Raw genomic sequence first — 25,160 nt, 5'->3', positions numbered from 1 at the left:
TTCATTCTGTCTCTGTGCTGCTGTGGGGACTGCAGTCAATGTCTGAGCAGATTGGCTGTATGAGGGCCACAGACTGAGCACCGTATCAGGATGGCCTCCCTTCAGAACAACTCATTCCCTGCCTCTTTTTCTCTTATCTCAGGTTGTACACGCTTGACTGGGTAAAAAGCCCCCTGTCCTCTCAACAAAACCCACTTGTATCTGATCAACTCTCCTCCAAAAGCACAACAAAGGTTGCCGGCTGTAACACTGTGCTTTTAGGTCGCTTGAAGCCTCAATCTGGCATCACAACTGCTTCCAGATCAGCATTAAGCTTTGACTGGAATACAGATGATCTTATGGTGTGATATTTAAAGAGTCTTGTCTCTCCGCTGCCAATTTAAAGAGACTTTAATTATCATTTCAGATACTAGACATCTAGACATCCAATATGTCCAGCAATGGTCTAAAAACTAACCCAGAAAAAACAATCCAACCATGATGTAACCCTGAAACTGTGTTGATTTATCATTCTACATATTTAATTCACAGCAGAAATCAGGTGCAAGAGAACTGAAACATTTCTGAAAGCATCTTATTGACAGGTGGCACATGCAGGCCTGTCAGAGCCGATGTGGAGTGATACGTCTGTAGTGCATCTGTTCCAGGAGACAGATGACTGATGGACGTCTAAAACTTTGCAGAACTGCTTTAGAAGTGGTGTCAGTACATGTTGGCCTGTGCTGTGTTCCTGTCGCTGAGACCATAGGACTGTCTCTTCTTGTTCCAAATGTGGAAAAGAAAAGAAAAGAAACATTTGATCTGCAATGATCAGTTTCAGTTTTAGATCAGTCAGTGTTTAGGTGTAACAGCCTTCATCTGTAATCCAGCAGAGGGCGTGAAGAAGTAATGTGAGGAAGCATTTTGGGTATGAAATTCTCCGCAGTCTTACCTTTGAGGCTGAAACGTATTAACTGTCATTACCCTCTTATAACGTCCTCACCCGGCAGCCATGCAGTGTCTCTGTCAGCACACAGGCTCATATTATTCAACCCTGCAGTTACATGAACAAGGATATAAGCGGTCAACATTTTCAGAATATTTCATAATGTGAATTAGAGGTCAGTCTGGACCTCTATTTTACAGCAGGAAGTGGATTTTAATTCATTGTTTCTCAGGAATAAGAATAAGAAAAAGGAAGTATCGACATAAATTCAATTACATTTTTAGTCGACTACCATATATGTAGCTTTGTTTTTGATTTTCTTAGAATAATTTAACATGTGAACAATACTTCTTCTTCCATACTTCTCCAATATTTACAGTTTGTTCCTTCCATTTGAATCTTTTAGTCCACATCACTGTTTAAATTGTTCTCCAGCACCAGTGACGGCCGACACTGAAAGCTCTGTCCATGGTGCTGAAGTCAGACAGCAGACGGCAACTTATTTCAACTATTATTTGGGCTGCAGTTCTGTTGAAGGTGCTGTCATCCATCCTAACAGTGGGAAACACTGGCTGTCAGGGATATGATATACTGGATGCAACATGTCAGATATGAAAAACATGTCCTGCTCACTATGGGTGTTATTTCTTTGTGCCAGTTTTTTTTAAATATATATCTACACTGTTGTCCATAAAGTTGGAATAAAATGTTTTTTCCCTCTTCTCATGAAACGATTGTGACAATGTGATTTATTCTTCATAAATAAAGTTTATATCTTCTCAACTTTATTGATCAAACTCTTCCAAACACATCACAGTGAAACTTAAACCACAATGAACCTTTGCAGACTGTGGATTCAGGCTTTAACAGAATTGGGGGTATTGAACAATAATTCCAACTTTATGGGCAACAGTGTAGATAACAGGATTTCTTTTCTTAAATGAAAACATTCCTCTGGTACCTCTTTCGTAGTGCTGCAGTAGTATTTCAGGCTCTTTTTCCAGTTATTTCATCCTGTAATAAAACTTTTGTTTATTAATTGCAATAAACCGGTTGGTTTTATGTGTTTTCCTTCTCTATAATGTGCTTTTCTTCTTCTTTATTAATGTCTTATTCAAGCATCTCCATCCTTTTGCGTCCCTTGGTTGTTTATTTTGCCCACCAGCTTTAGCTGATGAGTTGAAATCCGTTTTGCTGCCTGACGCAGCGTGAAAGCATATTTGTGCACAAGCATTTTCCACAGTCCTAAAAATCACGAGGCCGTCTTTCTGCAAGTGGCTGCAAAAGCCGAGTGTTAGTGGAGACTCACTCATTACTGCACAAGTGCAGGTGGTGTCCTGCAGATGCTTTCTGTTCTATTTCTATCTTCTTTTTTTTTTTTGTACTGCACACTCGATCCACAAAGCAGTCGTATTAGTATGAATGTACTCAGGCAGTTTTTTCTGATGAGGCACACTTGCATATTTTAAAATGTAAAATATGTCATGAGCTCTTCCGTCTTTGTTCGAGGGGATGAATGCATGTGTGCACGTCAGCAGTGCCGGGATCTGCAAGAACGTATTAGTGTTCTGTGTGCGCATGCAAGAGCTTTTCACAAGGCTTTTGGGTGCAGGCTGCAGCACTTTGGCCTGAGGATTTTTTTTTTTTCACACACAGGGCCAGGCATTCATCCAGTATTGACTATAATGTAGAATCAGCCCACGCATGGGTGAGCTCAGTCAATGAGCGCCAGTCTGATTCCCTGCATCAAAGCACCAGAGATACAAGGGGCTGGATACTGTAGCACTGTGCATGTGTCTGTCTGTGGATATAGTGAGTGCTGTTTAGTAGCTTCCCTAGAAATCCTGTTAAGAGGTCATACAAAGAGAATAGAAATTTTAAAAAAGAGTGCAGGAGATGTTTTAGAGAGAAAATTAAAAGAGAGGAAGAAAGAGGCAGAGACAAGAGAACTGAGATAAAATGCAAAAAGGATCCAGGAAATGTTGTGGAGAGGAAAGGAAGCAGGAGAGGAGAGGAGAGGAAAGGAGGGGAGAAAGAAAAGAAAACAAGAAGAGAGAAAAGAGGAGAAACAGGAGGAAAAGAAATCATGAAAAATGAGGAATGAGAGATGAGCTGAAGAGAAAATAAGAACCAAAGGAGGGCAGGAAAGAGAAGCAGCAGAAAACAAGCTGATCTTTCTCCGGCACACACTCTGCTGCTACCAGTCCATCTGCCGGCCATGATGAATGGCTCTTTTTAAAAGCATAAGCCTCTCTGTGCACTCTGGAGAGCAAGAGGTGAAAAGAAAGGACCGACTCAATGAGGAGGGAGGAAGGATGGAGGCTCGGTAGACACACACTGACGGTTTGCATCACACTGGAGGGTAAAGACGGGACAACAGAGGAGGGAGAGCTACAGAGGAGGCTAATATCACACACATGATCCCAGATGTGCGCTCGCTCTCCTCTGCACACGCTGCAGCTGCTTCCATCTAGTGTCCAGCTCCGCTCCAATCAGCGCACCACGCGCCACCGTCAGTCTGCACACTAGCCTGTGGCTGTGTCTTTGACGCTGATGCTGATTGCGGCTGGCTGCTGCTCCACATACAGCCCCAGGGCTACACATTTATCAGCTGGTAATCAGCTGGCCCTATGCACGCTTTGCTTGCCTCGACTGCCACCACTGCAGTTCCCTGTCCGTGAGCTGTGAGCACCGCACGGCACTATCAGACCTGATGGGATCTGGTATAATCACACACTTTACAAGTAACTCACTCCAGCTGATTCGTACCCAGTGGGATGGTGGGAACTTTGTTTTAGCTTTAATCTTTTGATCAAAAGTCTCAGTTTCAATCACATTCTCTTGCTAGTCAATAAATAGTGAACATATTTTAGTCTATTTATATCTTTGGCTATGGATGAAAGAACAACTAGTGAGTTTGTATATGAACAAATTCATCCTAACGGCAACCGAGCAAACTGAGGGAGACCTGGAAAAAGCTAATAAGTGAAACCTTGAGTTCGAATTGATTCATTAAACAAATATTTACTTATAGCTGTTAGAGGGTTACATCGCCGAGCTAACACGACCATTAGTGAGCTAATCTACATGCAGCAGCATGTTTACTGACTTTGTGTGCTCATCATTACAGTGTTAGTTCATGTCACAGTCAAACATGCTGAGGGTTTGATTTTTGCTCACTTTTTTTTAAATTTTTTTTTTTACAAATGACACAAGTTAAACTACATGTGCTGTTTGCATGAATATTCTCGAGGGGGGTTTGCTTTGCTAGAAGCCTTTATTCAGTTTGTTTCTCTCATAATCATTGTTTTTATATTTGAAAATGTAGCCGTTGATTACAGGGCTTAGTCCAAAATAAAGAGGAGGAAGAATAAAGAAGCAGCTACAGTATAAGTACTCTCTAAGTATACTATAAGTACTATAAGTACAAGTACACAGAGCTGCAGCCATCGGATGTGTTTGATGTTTCTCGACTCCTGCTGACATGTTGTGACATCTTCCTCGTCATAGCAACAGTTACTACGGGCCACGTCGTTTAGCTACGGTCCATTGTATCATACAAGATACAAAACATAATGATAACACACTTCTTAAACTAATTAAACTGACTGGAGTCTGCATATATACTGTAGTTAATGCAAAGCATAAAGGGCAATTCCACTTCTTTTTGTTTACACTGTAGGTTATACATCACGCTATCATACTGCCAGACAAAAAGAGTGACATAACCCATGGTTTCACCTCAACAATGAGCAGAAACATGCTGCTCATTTGTAGCTGAAACAGCTTTAGTCAATACAGTCAATAGCTGCAAAGTAGCTGCAGCTACCACAGGGATTTTGTTTTTAGCTGCTCTGTGGCATCCCACCATGCACAGAGTCTGTTGTTTTGAATTTGTCAGGGAGCATTAGGGCTGCAAAAACCTTTATTTCAAGCAATAAGAAGAGATGCTTTGTATCAGGTTTATCTACCAGCTGCTATCCACATGCGGTCCCTGGGCAGGTCGACACAGACACCGCAAAGTAAATGTTAAAGTTAGGAAATAAAGTGTCCTCACACCAGGAGAATTGAGGACTTTGGATGTGTTGAAAGCAACTTTAGTTGTTTTTCTGTTTTTTCACAGTGTGAACGTGGACTCGGATTGATCAGTTAACCAGTTATGACCTAAGGTGTCATCTGAATCCGGAGGGTTTTCAGCTTCTGTGGTAGATGAATATGAAATGAAAACTATCAAAGCTTTGGTTTTACCTGCCAATTATCTATTACCATAAAAGAACAAAAATAAATACATTGAATCACCAGGCTTGCGGCGATGCGATATTCTTACAGTGGGTGATAGTTCTCCTTTTTCCATCATGGAGTCCAGCAAATTCACAAAAATCCTAATCCTCCTCCTCCTCTTCCTCCTCTTCAAACATGTCTCTCACCCACTGAGCCTCGGCTTGGCAAGCAGGTCAGAAGTCACATCACAATCTGAGTCTGAGTCTTTTAATTCACAGTTGTTTTCAGCAGTTATCCTTAAAGTACCTGCTGTACCCGGCATCAGAGCCGTCAGCCGTTGTCTGACTGTCTGAAGCTCAACTTTACAAACTTTTTGCAGTCGGCACGAAGGCTGAGAGACGAGGACGGGCTGAGAGTGCTGGAAAAAAACAAATGAAAAAATTCATCCCATAATGCATTTTGCCATTACCACGTGTATTTCAGCAAATCCAAAGTGATGGCATCATCTGAAACACGTTGGCTTGTGGCTCTAAAGGGAGAAGCCAAGTCTCCAGGAGGGCGCCAGGCTTTGAAGCCAATTTGACAAAGTGGCCAAACTGTGTAATTACAACAATGGCGTCCATCATGTGACGCCATTGGACCCAAAAAGACCTTTTTTTTTTCCATAGACTTTCATTGCGAAAGCGTCACAACCTCCCATGAAATGATTCATTTCACCATCAGAATTTAATCCATTCAGTCCAATAACATTCGGAAAGTCTAGAAGAGCTGCACAATTAAATATTTTCATCCCCATTTGAGGGCTAACCGGATGTTAGCCGGCTCGGCAGGCCAGAGGTGGTTGTACTCACAATCTAGGGGCTCAACAATGTGGAAGATCCAGGTACTTTGATGCCCGGCTAGTTTAACTTTTTTGTGCTTCATGCGCCACTGAGCAACTTTCATAGGAATGAGCAGAGCCGTGCCTCCAACGATGGATCCAGTTCTCTTGGGAGAAGCAGGCAAACGCCACTTATCTGGTCTTAAAGGGTTAACAGATAGTTAAGAATAAGAACAACACATAGAAATGGATAAAAAATGAATTGGTTCAAAAGTTATTCTGCTCAACAGATGGAGCTGATGTCAGTCTGTGGGTCGGACTTTAATACAGACTGAAATATCTCAGTGTCTTCTGGATGGATTCCCAGATCCAACCTACAGGATGAATTCTAATATTCGCTTCCTGCCTTTTCATCTAGCGTCATTATCATGATGTTCCCATCAGCCTCTGATGCTCTGTGTGTTGAGTGCTAATTAATGAATTAAACATGATCTCATATTTCTTGGCAAAAGTGGTTTAAAAAAGTGGTTGGAGTCCTTTTTGTTCATTATAATGTTGTTGCACAGGTTTACAAGTGAGCGCTCCTTTGTTGCATCCATTTCCTGTTTCTCTCCAATGTCGACTAAGAATGAAATGATACAGAGAAAAATGTGTCTGTCCCAGAAGTCCCACTCCGACACCGGCGTCTTGTACAGTAATGACCATGTCAAAGCAGCAGAGTTTGAATCTGCTGTTCTTTTCTTGCCTTTGCAACATGCAACCCCATTTGTCTTTTGTTAGAACTGAGAAACTGAGAAATTGAACAATGATTGCATCCCATTCGGGGTCTGTTCCCAACCGATGTGGAGGTTTAGCCAAAATGTCACGAATCGGTTCTTTCTTCAGGAGGAACCGAGGTCCGCCTTGAGCTGATACATACGTGTGTGTGTGTGTGTGTGTGTCACCCCAACCAGCAGTCCCTCCTGGCACCGTCATCCCTCTAATGGGGAGCAGGGGACGGGGATGGAGGAGGTGGAGAGGGAGCAGGGTTGCCAGAGCACAGGTTAATCCACTAATTGGGAGCAAGGGGAGACGGGTTGCCAGATTGTGATGGCCACCAGGAGGGGCCGTTTAAGGGGGGACATCTGTTCCTGCTGGAGAACAGCCGCCCTCACAGCTCCCTAGTTTCCTCTCCAACACTCATCTTCTTTATACACAAACCTGACAGCGAGGGTCCCTCCCCAACAGCGTCGAGCGTTACATCCTACTCAGGGAGGCGGGCCTGCCTCCTCGACTGGACCAAAAGCCAGGATCTGGCTGGAAAAAGATGAAAGCTTAAGAGGAGTTTGCCTCAGCTTGGTTTCACTTGGATTTGAACGGGGATGTCTTGCCAAGGATGGTGTGTCAACTGAAGCCAGTTTGCGATTGAAACCAGCAATTATGGGCAATGTGTTTTATCACTCTACATGAAGCGTATTTCAGCCAGGAAGTATATCAGTTTAAGTTTCATCAGTAAACATGCTGTGTAGCTCTCTCACACTCACAGCCAACAGGCATTCAGGGAGGGTTTAATTGTTTTGGTGGTAGAAGCAGAATAAGAAATCTGGGTCCAGATCTGCATCAAAGTATTACATGCCACCATTTTCCTCCACCTAAGAGCAGTGGGAATGGTACCTGTCGAGTTTTAAACACCGGGGGCGCTATGGAGCGATGTTTTGATGAGTGGGTCTCCATTTTATACTTATACCAACATGAGGACACAAAGATACACCACCTCTGTTGGTTTCACGCAGTTCTGCTGACTTATTGATGCCGATAATAAGCTAAGAAACGTAGCAATGCACCAAAAGGTAAAGAAGAAGAAGAAGAAGAAGAGACCTCCAGAGGACGCACTGTGTTTCTGTTATAAATACTGAATGAAAAACATACTTTGTTTGCAGGAAGAGTCCAGGATCCACAAAAGGAAAACTTCCCTGTTTGTTAGCAAACGCTCCACAAAACTTTGCTGCCATCCGGCACCTTGTTTTCAGACATCTTGCAAACGGAGAAAATGCACATCCTGCATTATCCAAACCGAAGGTTACTATTAATGCCAGACGAGAACAACACAATATCTACGCATGCAAACAAATGGTGTTGTTAAGGTTTGGGAATTTTCATTGTTACAGTTGAAAGAAAAGTGACCACGACTCTCTACTGGCCTTGTTACATTGAGGACACACTTGTTCCTGAAGTGCCACTGAATGTTTTCACAGGATATGAAATGTAAAATATAGAATCATCTGATATAAACATAATTATTGGGGATACTTTGCTGCTCTTAACTAAACTAAACAATTAACTTTTTTTTACTTTAGATGTCCCAAAGAAAAAGACATATATTTATAAAATATTGTACATTATGTATTATAATCCAGTACATAAAAACCAATTTCAGATGCTCATAATTTAAGCTGCTCTCCTGTATTTTCTGTCTGCCTCTATCAGGATACGCCATCCTGCAGGCCATCATGGAGAAGGCAGGACAGAACAACTGGCAGGTCAGCGCCATCTGCGTAGAAAACTTCAACGATGCCAGTTACCGACGGCTGCTGGAGGATCTGGACCGGAGACAGGAGAAGAAGTTTGTGATCGACCTCGAGGCTGAGAGACTGCAGAACATGCTGGAACAGGTGATGCCACCGTGTCATCAGCAACTAGCTGCTAATTGTGTATCTTTACTTTTCCTCCTCAAAAGAAGAATTTACCTTTGAAGAAGATTGTTGAAGCCTGAAGAAGTTTAAATCTGCACCGGCTATCGTCGGCTCTTCTCATTTAATTTCATCCTGTGAAGCTTCAAAAGTTAGTAAATGCTTCATTTGTTGGGAGACAACTACGGTTTGAACATTGTCCTCCAGAGAGGCAGCATATTATTTCATCTAAAAGAAGTCAGAGATTTCAGCTCTAACTGGGTTTAGAGCTGCAGTCGGTAGGAACAGCTTCACCTGCAGTGTGAATGTAGTGCGCCACACTCCTAAACACAGCTAGAGGTGAAAACAGGTCACTCTGCAGACTAATAACTAATTAAATTCCAGTTATACAAGGAAATGACGCTGTGCTACAGTTGAACTCATTCTGTTGGCTGATCTGCTGTTTTTTTAAGTATCATTTGTGTCTTATTATGATGTCTTCTACTAGCTACACCTACAATTCAGAGCCGTAATGGTTGTGGTGTTACATCGTCTTAGAAAAGCATCAAGAACTGTAAATCCGAAGAATGGCTGACAAAGAACACATCAGCAGAGATGACATTAAATCTGGCACCTCTGGCAAAAATCAAAAACATTTTATTCACTATTTTAAATTCTGCAATCTTCAAATGCGGCTAAAAGTCCAACAGGGCAAAGAAACACAAGCAGTGAGACGATCAGACGGGTTTTGAACAAACCCACAGGCAAGACAAACTTATTTGGACGGGATTTTATTACCCAGACTGTCTGAAGTAAACATCCATTAGCCTGCAGTTTCTCCATGGATGTGTTATGAGAGCTGGATCCTGGACTCCTGAGAGATGTCATTAACAATCGCTTCCTAGCCTTTGTGAAAGTTTTATAAATCTTACATTTTTATGATTTAAAAATTCATGATACAAAGGCTGGTACTTGATCTTCTGTGCAGTTTGAGGGCCCCTGACTTTTTCACAGATGTCTCTTTTATAATGGCGGTCTATGGGGAGACGTGTTTTGGGCCACGGGAGACGTTTTCTGCTGTGCTTATCCCAGATGGGTACTCAGACAAAAAGGCAACAAGACTGACCTCTCGTACCAAATTCAGCTCTCTTAGCGCATCAGTGCCGTTTAGAGTCAAACCTCCCTGCTCCACTTTGACCATACTTGCTGAGGGATTATTAGCGACATTTTGGTGGCGCTCATATTTATTTTTACCTACAAATAAAGCGGTTTACATAACCGGGCTAAACTGTTGGCCTATTTACACCCCTGAGGAAAATATTTTATAAGTTATGATGGAGAGAAGATTTGTTTCTTGTTTTCTCTTCAGGAGAAAGAGGAAAGTAATTATACATTTTTGTGTATGTCTTTATATTAGTAGCATATAATCAGCAAAACCTCTTTTTTAATGCTGTTTATTATCAAAAAATATCTTTCATTCTTGTTCTTCTTGTTCTTGTTCTTGTTCTTGTTCTTCTTCTCCTAAAAGCAGTGACAGGATCCCACTAACTATATTTTCTGCTATGAAAAGTAAAAGTAAATACTTAACATACTCACTCGATGTTTGTTTCACTCGATGTTTTTTGAGTGTGTTTGTGCTAATTAGAAAGTTTTCAACTTGAAAACAGCCTGTTCTGATCTCCGGTGGTGTTATTTGGCATAAGCACACTCGGAATTTGATGTGCGCCTTCCTCCTCCTCCTTCTCCTCATCCTCTTCATCCTCTTCATCCTCCATCTTTCCCCGGGGCAACTGGTGTCTGTAATTGTTCAATTATTCAGCAAATCTCCACTCTGACATCTGTCATAGTTTTAACAATTTACTTCTCAGATGTGTGTGTGTGTGTGTGTGTGTGTTTGAGAGAGTGAGAGTCTTCATGTTTCACACTTCCTGCTCCATCCTGTCTTGATGCCAGTGCACACAACATCTCATAAGTGGATGTGATGGACTATTACCGCTGGATACTCAGAGCTTGTGGGCTGCTGCAGGGCTCAGAGTTACTGCCAAAAACACAACCCTCTATTTTAGCATGTATTAGCATCCTGTTCATGTTTACATCTCGCCAAATTATCCTGATCCAGGACAAGGATTTGAATACATAACCGGGCCTCATTAGCTGCTTATTAACAGCATGGTCAGTTCATATCAAGACTATACAGGCATTCAGATGTTACTTTAAATGACAGAGCATGAAAAACTGTTTCATTTACAAGCTGAACAAACTGGACCGTCGCTGCAAAACGAAAAAAAAAGGGGATCTGTTGGTTTAAAGTTGAAATTAAAGTCCAACAAAGTAAACAAAAAGTACAGCGAAGCCACTTTAAAAGACAAAGCGGATTACACCTTGTTATGTTATGTATATAAGTGAATTTTACTTTAAAGCCACGATGATCAGAGCTGTAAACATTTCCAACACAACAGGAGTCTGACTTTAATGTCATCGCATTAACAGCAACCCAAAGTTAGTTATGCATGTCTTGTTCCTCCTTTTAATAAATGTATCACTTAGTTTTCATCTCTTATGGACAAAAAAAAAAAGCTCGATAAACTCTGAAATACTGTGAGGTTGTTGAGGAGAAGGACACTATGAAATAGGCAGTAGAAGTTCCTACTTGATAAATCGTTTAAACAGAATTTAGAGCGTGATTCACTGTGAGAATTGAGTGCGAGCGTTGGTCTTTAATTAAGGCTTTGGTAACGAGGCAAGTTTTAAAATCCATCAGTGCTGCAGCCTGTGAGGACAGAAAACATTCGTCCTCCTTCGTATCTGCTGCTCTCCAGCAGTGACACCACTCCCTCTCACAACAGATGTCAAATATCCCCTGAGCACTGTGGATTTTTCTGTAATGCTAACAAATAACTGAAGCCAAATGTCCTCCATGTCTGAAAATAGCTTAAGTGGTTGGATTTTGAAGACTTTAATAACCATAAAACATGTAGTACACAGTCAGTAAACCACACAGTGATGCTCACGGTCGTCGGTCTTTGCTTTGCGCTGGTGTAAACCTGCCTAAACTTCCTTTGAGGTAACATGAGGTTTTAAAAACAAGACACTATGCCAGTCACCATCCTGGGTGAACTGAGCCTTTAATCTGAGCAGACCGACCTGTTTTATTGTGGATTGGATGCTATACTTCCCTCTGCTCCGTGTTGTGATCCAGATTGATATTACGGATGTATTTTTTAATTTTAATCTTGCACATTGCAGCTGTGTGCAGGGTTTGACCACCTGATGCTCGGGTCCTGACTGCAGCAGTGAAGCTGTTGGGAAACTGATATCAGTCCAAGCTTTTCATGTCCAGACATTAACTGGATGTCTGGATGTCCAGTGGGATTTCCCAGCAGATGTCAGCTTTCAAAATCAGTTTTTATCACTCTATGGTTGTACTAGTGTGTGTGTGTGTGTGTGTGTGTGTGTTAGAGTTTGGGTAAGTCTCCAGGAAATCAATGCAAGTCAATGTAATGTCCTCCAAAGTGATGGAAACGTGTGTGAGCGTGTTTTTCTGTTCTATCCATCATTTCTCAGGTACTAGTTAATCGTTAGTTAATGAAAGTCACTGCCATGTAAGGATAGCTGCACAAATGTATGTGTGTGTGTGTGTGTGTGTGTGTGTGTGTGTGTGTTGTGTAAGAGTGTCGAGAAGCATTGTCGTGTCTTTGAAAGCGTGAAGTGTTTACTCCCTCTGTTAGAAACCGACATGACGGCCCGTTCATTTGTTTAGACGTCCAGTCTTCTGTGGATTAAACCTGACGGTCCCACCGTGCCAAGACGCACGCTCTCGCCTGTCACACGCATCATTAAATGTAATTAACGTGTGCTATGCTGTAATCCAGTCAGATTAATGTTGAGCTCTGCTTCGCCTCCTCACAGATTGTCAGTGTCGGGAAACATGTCAAAGGCTACCATTACATCATGGCCAACCTGGTGAGGAAATATTACTCCTGATTGTTGCTCATTTGTTTGCTTCTCTCTCTCTCTCTCTCTCTCTCCTCTCTCTCTCTCCTCTCTCCTCTCTCATATCTGCTTACTACCACTGTTTTGACGTATTGACGTGTAGTCTGGATGCACATTTTGAAACGCTTGTACGAGCAAGACTCACTGATTCTGGACCAAAAGTTGTGACCAAAAGCAAATTTAGCTCAAAAAGACTCTAATATGGGACAATATTTGCTTGATTTCATTAACTCAGACTGCTGAAGCCACATATTAACTTCAGGTCAGTGCATTTTTACACAACACGACGAGTGTGGATTTGTGTCCCCCTTCCCCACTGGAGTCACGTTACAAAGGGGGTTTCTTCAGGGCAGCAGGGACATTTGACAGGGATTCTTCCAGTGCACATACAGACATGTGGGTATTGTGTTAAAGTGAAGGAAAAATACATGGATCAGTCTGACAGCCTGCAGGGAACACGATATGTAGCGTGATTGTCCTCAATCAGTGCTAAAGAGCTCTCTCTTGCTCTTATTCACCTCGTTAATCATAAAGTAATTATTTCAAGCCTGCTGTAGTTTAGAGGTACTTCGGTTAATGTCTTGGCTAATAATGTAACCGTATCAAATAATCTACACCTGTTTGTTTCTGCCACCACTGGACTCAGCCCGTGACCACGCTTTTTCCCCTTGTTGCCCCTCAAGGGTTTTAAGGACATCAACCTGGAGCGCTTCATGCACGGTGGGGCCAACGTGACGGGCTTCCAGCTGGTCGACTTCAGCAACCCCATGGTCATCAAACTGATGCAGCGCTGGAACAAGCTGGACCAGAGGGAGTACCCAGGCTCGGACGCCCCACCGAAGGTATGCGGTGATCAAATCAGCGATGCAACTTCTTATTGTGATTCGGCAGTGTCGCTGCGAAGGATGACCCTTCTGGACACTCCTTGGTGGTGCATTCAGAGCGCTTGGCGAGCTATTTTGTCACAAAAATGTAGAAAGGATCATGTGAATTTATTTCCTTCTTCCATCAAATAAGTTGGCGATCAGAAGCCAACTCTCAAATCTCAGAAGTGAGCTTCCAAAGCAGTTTCCAAATCTCTATCCTGAAATTATCTAAAGCCAACAGCTAGCTGGCAGGTGGGGAATGTATCTGAAATTCATTGGATGTGTTTGAAGAGTAGTGTGCAGTCATGGAAATTACATGAAATTTGTACTCAGGTGGCTAAAACATACAAAACCACAGTCCTTTAATGACCCCTGTGGAGACCGGGTTGTTAAAACTGTAAAAAAAAAAAAAAGGTGGGTACAACAAAAGAAGATAATATAAGTACAGAATAGTGAAAGATAAGATGGAAATTGTGTGAATTTTATGCAGCATGTTTGCCAGGTGTGAGAAGAACAGCAGCAGAGCACCAAACACTTCTTGCTTGATGCAAAAACTAAGCAATGGCAGCGTATGATATAAGACGCTGCACATGCACGCAAGGAAGCGTACAGCAGCATCATCAGCTCGGCTTCTCCACCGCTGACACATGCAGTGATGTGGCAGACTGACCCACTTTATATTCTTTTCAGGCGCACAGATCACAAATGGCAGTGGGGCAAGAAGGCATCACGCCATGGTGGTGGTCAACCCCCCTCCTCCCCTCCTCCCCCCTCCCCACGGCAAATTTATGTCCCACAAAGATTTCTATTTTAAAAAACCATATGCAGTGAAGTGGAAACGTTGCGATTCAAGCAGTGTGTGTGTGTGTGTGTAGTATGTGTGTCTGATAGATTGGGGTGGTTCAAATTAAAAGTTTACACCACAGGGTGAAATCACATGATATTGTGTGAGTGTGTGTGAGTGTGTGTGTGTGTGTGTGTGTGTGTGTGTGTGTGTGTGTGTGTTATCTCTCTGTGGCTGTGTGTTTATCCCCACTCCATTTCTTGATAAATTGCTCTCTCTCCTGGAAATCCACTCAGACTAAATTACTCGGCTCCCCATTAAGTTTGTCCACAGCCTGAGTCACAGTCAGCCCTTCCTCCCTCTAATATATTAACACTAGCGGTGAGCTGGGCCTCCTCCTGGCATGTTTACTCACTTTGCAGAGACAAATGTAATGCCTTGTGTTTAACAGTCCCAGGTATTAGCAGCTAGCGGTGCCTGTACAATGTGTGACGCCAAGTTTTGACGTGACAATGACTGTCGGGGAATTCCTCAGCTATCAGCACGTGATCTACACCTGCATCGGCTAGCTTGACAGTGACATCTGATCAAGGCTCTTTGCATTTAAACCCTGTATCAATACATTTAATCAGATATATATCATGTGCAAATTAGCAGTAAACACCTGCACATGGTGGATACTCTAGAGGGGGACTGCACGTCCGTGCAAAGACGAGCGTCACATGATAAGCGAACACAGTTGAAGGCATCAGTAACTTTGCTAAAGTTAGGTTAAAGTTTATTTTGCTATAAGAAGGTAATCACATCACAAGCTTGACATCACATGTGCTAGTTCAACTTCCTCATCACGTCATAGTGGACCACTCCATTTTCTCCCAAAGCCCTGCTGCTGTATGGACTCTACTTATTCCTCCTTCGCCAAGGAGGAGGCCATTAGTAGTGGTGACCAGTGGTCCCGGTTTGTCAGGGACCACTGGACCACTAAAATATCTTGGGTTTCAACGTTCTCTACCAAACTGTCCCAATTAGAATAACACTTCTAATGTTCTGCTTGTTTCCGGTGCGCACAAAGACGTTTATCATGTTCTGTCCCGCTTATCTTAACATAAAGAAGCTACTGTGCATCTGAATTTATGTGCATCAGTCAATCAGTGTATCGTTGTTAAGGCAGCCTGTGACGAGGCGATCGCTCTTTTCTGAGGAGCTCCAGCAGCCTAAATTCCTTCCTTTGTTAAGTATCCATCTGGCAATGAAAAACAAGTTGCTGCGTTCGTGGCGTCTCTGTGGTGTTGAGAAGTAAGTGTACTGAAATAATCGTTCACCATCCTGATGAAAACACACACACACACACACACACATGGTTTGTGCACGAGCACATATATGTGTGCGTGCATGAAGGGTCTCTGTTCTGGGATTTGAAAAAATATGGTCACCCTGTATCTGACCCTTTATGGCGCTGGGTGGATGTGTGCATTCATGCCACTCGCTGTCATGAAAGCTCATTTAAAGGAAGATGAAATGCTGCCTTTCAGCCTGTCTGAAACATCATCCATCCAGTGTGGTGAGAGGAGAGAGAGAGAGAGAGAGAAGGGGGGGCAGGCTGAAGGAAATGCTGCTGCCTGGGCTGAGCACTGTTTTGGGGCCTTTTTAGCTCAACCAGCAAGGTTAGACTTCCTTTAAATCTTCGGCACGTCATCGTCAGACAGACTGGGATTGGTTTTATAATAGTGGTTGCATTTCCAAACCCGGAGCAGGGCTGCAAACGTCCATGGAGAATCTTTATCTGGTCCGGTTTCACGTCTGGCGCTGTGCTCAGCAACCAGGTTGTTTTCCTTGTTGGGGAAACAATCGGACAACCAGAGCGTTGGAGAAGGTTGACGCCAGCTGGCCACATAGCTAGCTAGCTACACAGATATACTCCTGATGTGTGAATGATGTTAATGCAGCTGTACAGGTCAACTGAAACTGGCACATTTCTTCAATGTGCTGATTCAGTAAACAAACAATAATATCAGTAAATAATCAAGTGAAACAAAACAGTGTGATAATCAGGCTACTTTCTGTCCTATTGACAACATTTATGCTTTTACTACAGTCCTATACAGTATGTTTACTCATTTCATACAGCTGACACTGTTACGAAGCTCCTCAGAATGATTTAACCACAGTCTCTTGTTTCGTCCTCTCCGTGTCCACGTCTGTGGCCCCTTTGAGCTGGTGGCAGTGAAGATGGTCCTGACTGTTAGTGAGTCTATCCCACACCTTGACTGTTTGTGTGTATCTGTGCGTGCTGCTTTGGGCATCTTTTCAAAGAGAAGCAGGGGGATAGAGAGCAGCAGTCTCCGCAGAGGGCCATAATGTCACAGTGAGCAGTGGGCTAATGAATAGGAGCCACCCCCGGCCGGAGGCGAAGTTAATGAACTCCTGCTAGCCGGGATAATTAATGCCAGACTGCTTCCCGGCTGGACAAAACACTTTCCCTTTCTTTTTACCCCGCTCACTCTCCATCTCGCTGCCTTCTCGTCATTCACTCAATTAGTTTTCTGCCGTGCCAGAGGTGAGTTTTAGGGAAATGTACGGCTCTCGACGGAAGAGCATGATTTGTGTAGATGTAAATAGTCAGCGGCAGCACAGAGTCTTCAGGTCACAGGTAGATTAGGGGAAACTGGGAAGCCTACACTGTGGGGAATGTGCTCTTCCCTTGTCCCCCTCTCCTCCTTTCCATTTCCAGAAAATAATGAGCAGAGAAAACTGCTGCAACAGCCAGGCCATTACGACGTACTGCTTGGCCCTGCAGAAACTCAGCGTGCTCTCAGAGGCAGCCTTATGCAGATTGTTTTTAAAGAGATCATACCAGCAAATATTGCAGAACATTTTGCCTAAATCAGCATTTAATTGGCCTCATACCTTTTTCCGGCATGTGTCCCACAGAGCTGTATATATATACCCAAAACAGAGCGAACAGCAGGGCGGCCTCCAGGTTACAAAGACTGTAATTTCCAAATCACACGGTCCATCCATAATTGGTTTTTTATTTTCCTTAAATAAATCTAATAGGCCAGAGGTGAACCATAATTCCTACTGCAGTGTTTTTCATGTGATATTAAGTTTAGCTAAAGAAAGCCTGTGCAGTGTGCCCACATACAGTAACGTCTGTCTCTGGATCTCTGAACACCTCCTCTTGTCTCCCAGTACACCTCAGCGCTGACATACGACGGGGTGATGGTGATGGCCGAGGCCTTCAGGAACCTGCGCAGGCAGAAGGTGGACATTTCCAGGCGGGGGAACGCTGGCGACTGTCTGGCCAATCCCGCGGCACCGTGGAACCAGGGCATCGACATGGAGCGCACTCTCAAACAGGTGAGGGTGACAGAGAAATGCAGGGAGTACGCTGACCTGCTATGGACTGCTGAAGGATAACACATCATGCTTTGATCCAAGTTGGTCTAAGAAACAAACACAGGAAATTCTCCTTGTTTTACTCTTCGAAAACCAAATAAATGAGCATTTTTTGCTGCACTTTTCTAGGTGTGTTTTACTGACATGAAGAATCTAAACTTGCTTTGCTATGGATGTGTACATTACCTATGAGCTTAGGCACATCCTTCGACTTCTTTTTACTTATTTTGCTGCAAAACGCTGTGAAAAGCTGGTTTATTGTCTTTGTTTTTCTTCCTTCAATGCTCCTATGGAGTAATAAATACTGTTTGCTGCTATAACATCATTGCATGTATGTGTTTCTATGTGCTCCGTATGCAGGTCCGGTTGCAGGGATTAACAGGTAATGTCCAGTTTGACCACTATGGCCGCAGGGTCAACTACACTATGGACGTGTTTGAGCTGAAGAATAATGGACCCAGACGGGTAATCACATCACACCACACCGCTTTCATTTGTGTTATGGTTGAACATTTGTCTGTATATTCTAGCTTACATCATATATCCTCTACATAGTCAGCAGTGTGTGCACACGGCTGTCACATGAAGTGTCTGGGGGGCTGCGACGCCAAAGTATCAAGTGTCATATTTTCTATTATCATAAGTAGGTTGTAAAAAAACTTCGGCCTCTGCTCCTGGTGTGAGAGGATGGATGTCTGTAGTGGAAATTCAGGGAAAATGGGGGGAAAAAGGGGGAGAGAGAGCAGTTGTGGGAGTGATGGCGAGAGGGAAAATGAAATAGAGAGCAATCAAGGTAAAGGGGAGGAGGAGGAGGAAGAGGAGGAGGAGGAGGGCGCTGGTAGCAGAGAGGAGCTCCCATCAATCAAAAGCTGCTTTGACCTGTCTTCCAGCGCACAGCGAGGGTCCTGTCAGACACTGTGTGTGTGTGTGTGTGTGTGTCACAGCCTCTCTCCTACATTTACCATGTTGCTCAATCATCCTGATGCCCCAGCACACTGGAGGGTATCGGCCAATCACAGCTCTCCGGCCCCTCTGGCTTCCCACCAGCAGCGGCCAACCAGCAGCCAGCTGGCTCGCTCAGCGTCTCCACTCTGGCTGACTTATAGCTGCTTATGGCTGCCGTCAAAGCTCTTAGATCAATACACCAGTTTGACACAATATTGGTTTGCAGATATTTTATTAAAATCGGCCAGCCGGTGCCGCGAAGCTCCTCTCGATGTTGTTTAGACAGAGGATGCTAATGTTGTGACCACAACATATCATGTCTGTCAGTTCCAGTCGGTCAGCTTGACCCTGAAGGACTCCTGGAAGACGGCAGAAACGTCAGCTGAACATAAAACAGCTTTTGACAAAAAGAAGCAGCACAACATCGATCCTGAAATGGGAATCTTGCATGAGGGCGTTTGAGCCGAGGCCGGCTTCAATTCAATATCACCGCTTATTGTCTTTAAATGGAACCATATGATTATGGATTTATGTAGGAAATGTACAATTTTATTAAACCCTGAGTAGATATTTTAAAAACTTGTGAGTGTAGCCAGAGGATGTTATTTAAAGCTGCTGTGTGAACATGACCCCTCACCAAACCAAATGAAATAAACAATTATGACAATTATGTGATAATTTTGAGGAAAAGTCTAATTAATATTTAATATTTCTTCTAATATAATGGCTTTATTCTTGTTATTTTACTTCATAGTTATGACTTAAGTTTCATACTTTTTATTACAGATTAGAAGATTAGGTTTGACTTTGGGAGCAGTAAACTTCCACTTAGATTTTTGTTAGCTTTCATAGATTTATTCCTAAAAACGTGGTGAAAATCTTTTTACCTCTGGCTGTTGACTGCAGCTTCTGATTTATGGAGTATAATAAAAAAAAAAGATATCCACAATTTCCCTCTGTAAAAACGTTCGGCTCTTATAAGTCAACAAAATGAAACGAGAATTTTGCACCTGCTTTATCAAATGTTTCGATTTAAGCACGGAAATGTGAGCAAATTAGCACATATTTAATTGGATAATGACTAATTATCTAATGATTATTTAGCCTGTTCATCCGTAGCGTCGGAGGGTGTAAGCTTTCAACAGTGTCTCATGGTCTTCATCAGTGAAAGGAGCTTCCTTTAGTTGCAACACGTGGCCAAGGTGTTAAACAATGGCATTATTTGATCACATGGCCGACACCTGAGCCTGCAGAGCTTCCTTAAGACCATGAGACGCAGTTGAAAGCTCAGAAGAAGCTCGTAAGTGGACCCTTTAAAGATACATTTTGTCTTTATTCTGAAAAAGTAACTTTTTAGCACAACGAAATGATTAATTATGGTGATTTAATCTAACATGTTCAGCCCAATCCCTCCAATCCAATACATCCCTGTTGAGGAGCGTTCTGCTCATTCACATTCAACCGTTATTGAGCCCTTTCAGTGATACTTAAAAACCGAGCCACTCGTACCAAGCTTCTCATTTCGGTCTTCATAACAGAGACCCAGAAACAGCGAGTATAAGTCCTGGTTCTGGCGGTTCCTTCCAGTTCTGTCATGCAAAGAGCTCCGCTGCTCTGTTTCAACATCGGGGATTTCATCAACAAAAGCGCTCCGCCAAAGTTGTGCATGAAGCCTAATACAGTATATTGGCACGGACGCGTGAACACGAACCAAATCTCATAATTTGTTTTCCCTTCAGATCGGCTACTGGAACGATGCAGACAAACTGGTGCTCATCCAGGACTCTCCGCTCCTTCCAAATGACACTTCTGGCATGGAGAACCGCACTGTTGTAGTTACTACCATCATGGTAAGAGACCGGCATGTTCTCGCCAACTCACACACACACTCACACACACTCACACACACACACACAGGCGCATGCAGCCATATTCTTAGCAATCTGTAATGCCAGGAGACTTTATTATCTAGTGCTGCTGCAGACCACATTGAGCAGAATATGTTGGGATATGCAGATTCAGGAGCATCAAACATCCTACTTCCAACAGCAAAAACCTGCATTCACAACAACCTGACATTAAAGTATGGTGTCAGCTGCACTGTTAATCCTAGAACAGTACTCTCAACACTGTTAACACCTATTATTGATGAACCTTGCATTCCTCGGTATTCCTTCTTGTGTGATACTGTATTTCTTCACTGATGCAAACACAATATAGACAATTCTCTGTGCTGTGTGCTGAGTTACTTATCTGGATATGTAAAACATCATCTGTTGCCAGCCTTTAGGGCAAAGAGCCAGCTTTTCTCTGCCATTTTGCACAAAACGAGCTTTTCAGTGTGAGAGTATCCACCAGCAGCAGCCTCAATAGATCAGAATACAGGAGCGATCGAGATCTGTGGTGCCGCAAAAACACTCACACACACAGTTTATGCAACCGAAATATTTCACGACACATAACGTCACATTGATTATATCCTAGGATTTATAGTGTGCGACGGTGGACTGATGAAGATGAAGCACATTCCCATTAAATGCTGCAGATTTCAGCTCCTCACCCTCGAAGGCCCTTATGTTGTGCACCATGACGGACCAGAGTTCAGGGCTCACACGTGCTTTGTTACAGCAGAGCAAAATGATCAGTGAAGAGACTCTTAAAGAAAGGGGGCTTTCTTTTTCATTGCTCTGAAAAGAAACTTCAATAAACCCTCATACAACCCCAGAATCTACCGTCACTTAGATTTTCTTTTTATTGCACCAATAAACATCTCAAAGAGCAGTGAACCAGCTCCGTAACCGGCTGCCTTTACTGAGGCTTTTGTTCTTTTTGCACAGATAGGAGTTCATAAAAGAGTTCCACACAGCTTCTAAATCAGTCAAAGCATTTTACACATGTTTGAAGTGAATGGCCTTTGCATGGCATGTGAATCTCAGGCTGCAGCAGTGACTCTGACACGGCTGGCTAGAGTAAAGCAGCCAGATGTTCAGCGTACATGTAGCAGCTGAGTGGAGGAGGGAAGGAGGTGGGAATGGAGAGTCACAGCTCAGCACAATCCTCCCTCTTTTCAGCCCCTGATGAGGAACCCCATTTTAAGAAACTGAGCCCCAGTTGGACGCAAGCAGGATATGAAAGCCCTTAATGGCAGAGTGATGGACACAACAACCCGAGCCAAAATGAAGCCCTAAAGACACTGGGCGACAGGAGAGACACGGCACCTATGTTAATGGACACCCTGTTCAGAAAACTGAACAAGAAATGGAGCCACTCAGAGCCGTAATGGAGCCCCAGGAGAGGAAAATGAAATGCAAATGGAGGGGAAAAGACACTGTCATTTTTAAGGACGGTGCTTGTGGATGGACACCCATTGAGGATAAAATGGGTCCCCAGCCATTAAGAGCACAGAGTCTGTTTACTAGCATAAAGAAGCTCCCACTGCACCTGTTTGTGTGTGTTAGATTCATACATCGTCATGCCCGGTGTGTTTGTGTGGCCAGTCACAGCTTGAATCCCATCCTGGTTTGTAATTTTTTACAAAGACTTGTGGACTCTAAACTACAACGTGAGGCGGCACCAGAATGTGAATATACATTATGTCTAACTGAATTGCTGTTTGCTCTAAATCTGTCACTTTATCCGACTACCTGCTCTACCGTACAGTACATTACACACTCAGAGGGCTTCCTGTAAGCTTTAAAACAGCTTATAAAGACTAATGCTCTCATAATCATCCCAGTTCATATCCATCACGCTTTTATGCAGCATGATATTATAGTTACATTGTGACGGCTGCCTTTCACACCCGCTTTTAATGTCCGTGACAGTAATGTTTGTTTAGCATAAACTTAATCAAGTGTACTAGTGTTGCATTACATCAAGGCTGCCCCCCCCTTTGTCCTAGGAGCCTGTAAGGAGCGGCGGTAAAAGGGAAGTAACGCTTGTTTGTCATCAAAATCACCAAAGTTTAAGTGTAGACGGAAACTCTGCCCAAAAACGGCGTCCAGAGCATCAGACCGCTTTGCAGTGTTTTTGTGGCGCCCCACTGTTTGCAATGTGATCTTTATCTTTCTATGATCTTGTTTTGTCTCCTTTCACCCTGCACTCTTACGCTGTGTGTTGTATCTTCAGTTATTTGGTTTGTTTTAGTCATCTGTGTTCTACATGGGCCTAAAACCAGGACCCGATCCTGACCCACCTGGTGCTGACAAATTAGAGAAATTAACCCAACTCGAGTCCCAAGGCGAGACTTTTATTATTCCGTCTTCAAAGACAAAGTTATAGGCTGCGCTGAGCTTTTCTCAGAAATAAGAAATAACTAATCTGATAAGCTCAGCAGCCCCCCCAGCACAAAACATAGATAACGTCTACTAGCTGATAAGCCATAGATTTAATGACACTACACACTATAGCATCTTAAAATAATGAATTATCGGCTTTGCTTTTTGGTAAATCAACTCCACTATGGTTGCTAGTTGTCCCATACATGATGATAAGTTGTTGACACACCAGCTTGAATGATTACGAACGGCAGAACTAGCAGCAACCCCTGAAATTTGATATTTAGTTCAGTGAACCTGTGACAAGAGATGCACATTATTTCATAGCACAATAAGTTCTTGCAGTGGAACTTTGCTATTTCAAAAAATGTTCTTGAATTTTCCTTTAATCATTCTGGTGTGCCAAGCTGGACATGGCTCATTACTGCCCCCTGTGGCTGAGGGGTACTTGTGTGTTGGCTAAGCTTGTCTACTTTAGGCTATTAGTCAGATAGCAGCTACTGCAGCTTGTTAGCAGTCTGAAAATGCTGCACAGCTAGCAGCTTTCACTTGGAACATTATGGTCCAGCTTGAACCGTCCACTTATTTGCAAATCAGCCTCATTAGGAACTGACTTTTACTGAATGAATTCACCCACATACATCTAGTATCTCCTTTTGTCTGGTGGATGTTTCGTGTAGTGGATTTAGCTGTTTTTGTCTTTAGTTCAAGGTGTTAACGGGCTTGATGTCTCAGGCCATAGCTGCCTGCAGGTTGACGCATCAACAGAAAAGCTCCCACAGACAAGGACAAAGTTTGAATGTCATTTTATTGGCAGGACAAGGCTGGGAGCTTTGATGAAGAGTCTTGGCTCGAAGCTCCTGCATTGCACTTAAAACCTGGCACACTATCAATCTGCCAGAGACAGAGAAGAACAGGCAAAGTCCAGTTATAACAATGTTGTTGTTTATCCTTTTGTTCGAGGAGCTGTGAGGAAGGGGTCTGTCTTAGTATCCCAAAATCCTTAGCTGTTTAAAGAACACACGGGGAATCATGCAATCACCTCTCGTACAAACAGGTTTGTTTTTAAGTGACATGAAGGAATGATTTAAGAGAATTTACCAACTTCCTTGTGGCGCATCTACAAATTAAGGAAGACTTCTGCCTCAGGGTCTTTATGGAGGTCACTGTTATACCACCTGATAAAGTAATATCACCTATATTTGGGTGTATTGTCTTGTCCATCTCATGGATCGCTTCGCTTTAGAAAGGTGTTTTTGGTATCTAACTTAATACCAAATTCTTACTTAATTGTTTTTTGTGTCACAGCTTTGCAACAACACGGTGTTCCCTGCTGTGGTGATATGTTTTTCGGTCCCCTAATACCACCGCTGACGATGCTGAATATGTTTATGTTTATGTTTGCTGACCTCCAGCAGCTGGACGTCATGCTCCAAGGTCTTGTTTTTACTCTTGGGTAATATTTTTGTGAATGTAAATTATCCACAAGTGGAGCAGAACTGGTCTCCTTATAAAGCAAATTGGGCTAAAAATCAAAAATCATCAAGTTGAAATTAACAATTTGCAAAGAATTTTATCAATCAAATGTAGGAATATGAAAATATTGTCTTTTAATATTACATTAAAAGACACAAGAAATATCTTAGCTTGTTTTTTTTCACCATATTCTGCTTTAATTTTCACTCTTACTTGCTCATTTTTATTACTTACTAGTAGCAGACAGGGACTACTGCAAGTGTACAGGTTGTATATGAGGTTTAATGATATTCAGTGAAGCGCACTTCTGCAAATATTTTCTGTTTGTGCATTTAAATGTGCTCCCCTTTTTCAATGCAACCACATTAAATCAAATAAAAATGTAATTAGTGGCTGCTGATGACTGAGACCCAGAAGTGAGTCACTCGCTGAGATGCATTAGTGTGCATTCGCCTTGTAAAAATGATGTTTTTGTGGTAAAGTTGATGTGCAATACAGTCCGTCTCCCTGCTGCTTATTACTGCTCGTATTCACACAGAACGTGCATCCGATTATTTATGTTACACAAAACCTCAAAACGTCAAACAGGCAGATTTTAGGCAGCACAGTCTAACAATTCTGATGTGGGTGCATGTGTGTGTTTGTGTGCGTACCCTGATGGACACACGTATGGATTCGTGACATCATGCAGGCCCCATAGTGTGTGTGTTTGTGTGTGTGTGTGTGTGCTTTTAATGGCATGTTAATTAGTCTCATTAGGCAGTGAGTGAAGCAGCGTGGTTGGGATTATTGACCAGCCTGTCAGC

General features: G+C 42.9%; 1 protein-coding gene across 1 annotated transcript in view; it reads left to right on the top strand.

Moving 5' to 3' along the window:
• LOC139212605 (glutamate receptor 4) overlaps nucleotides 1-25,160 on the top strand; it is a 104,886-nt gene that overhangs the window by 50,731 nt on the left and 28,995 nt on the right. The window contains exons 4-9 of the mRNA XM_070843076.1: nucleotides 8,433-8,617; nucleotides 12,524-12,577; nucleotides 13,291-13,449; nucleotides 17,450-17,617; nucleotides 18,017-18,121; nucleotides 20,341-20,451. Coding sequence (XP_070699177.1) covers nucleotides 8,433-8,617; nucleotides 12,524-12,577; nucleotides 13,291-13,449; nucleotides 17,450-17,617; nucleotides 18,017-18,121; nucleotides 20,341-20,451 — 782 coding nt within the window. The remainder of the gene's footprint in view (nucleotides 1-8,432; nucleotides 8,618-12,523; nucleotides 12,578-13,290; nucleotides 13,450-17,449; nucleotides 17,618-18,016; nucleotides 18,122-20,340; nucleotides 20,452-25,160) is intronic.

The sequence above is a fragment of the Pempheris klunzingeri genome, chromosome 14 (assembly GCF_042242105.1).
Source record: "Pempheris klunzingeri isolate RE-2024b chromosome 14, fPemKlu1.hap1, whole genome shotgun sequence".
NCBI lineage: Eukaryota > Metazoa > Chordata > Actinopteri > Acropomatiformes > Pempheridae > Pempheris > Pempheris klunzingeri.
The sequence above is the reverse complement of the archived record's forward strand: the minus strand, read 5'-3'. Positions and strand labels throughout refer to the sequence as shown.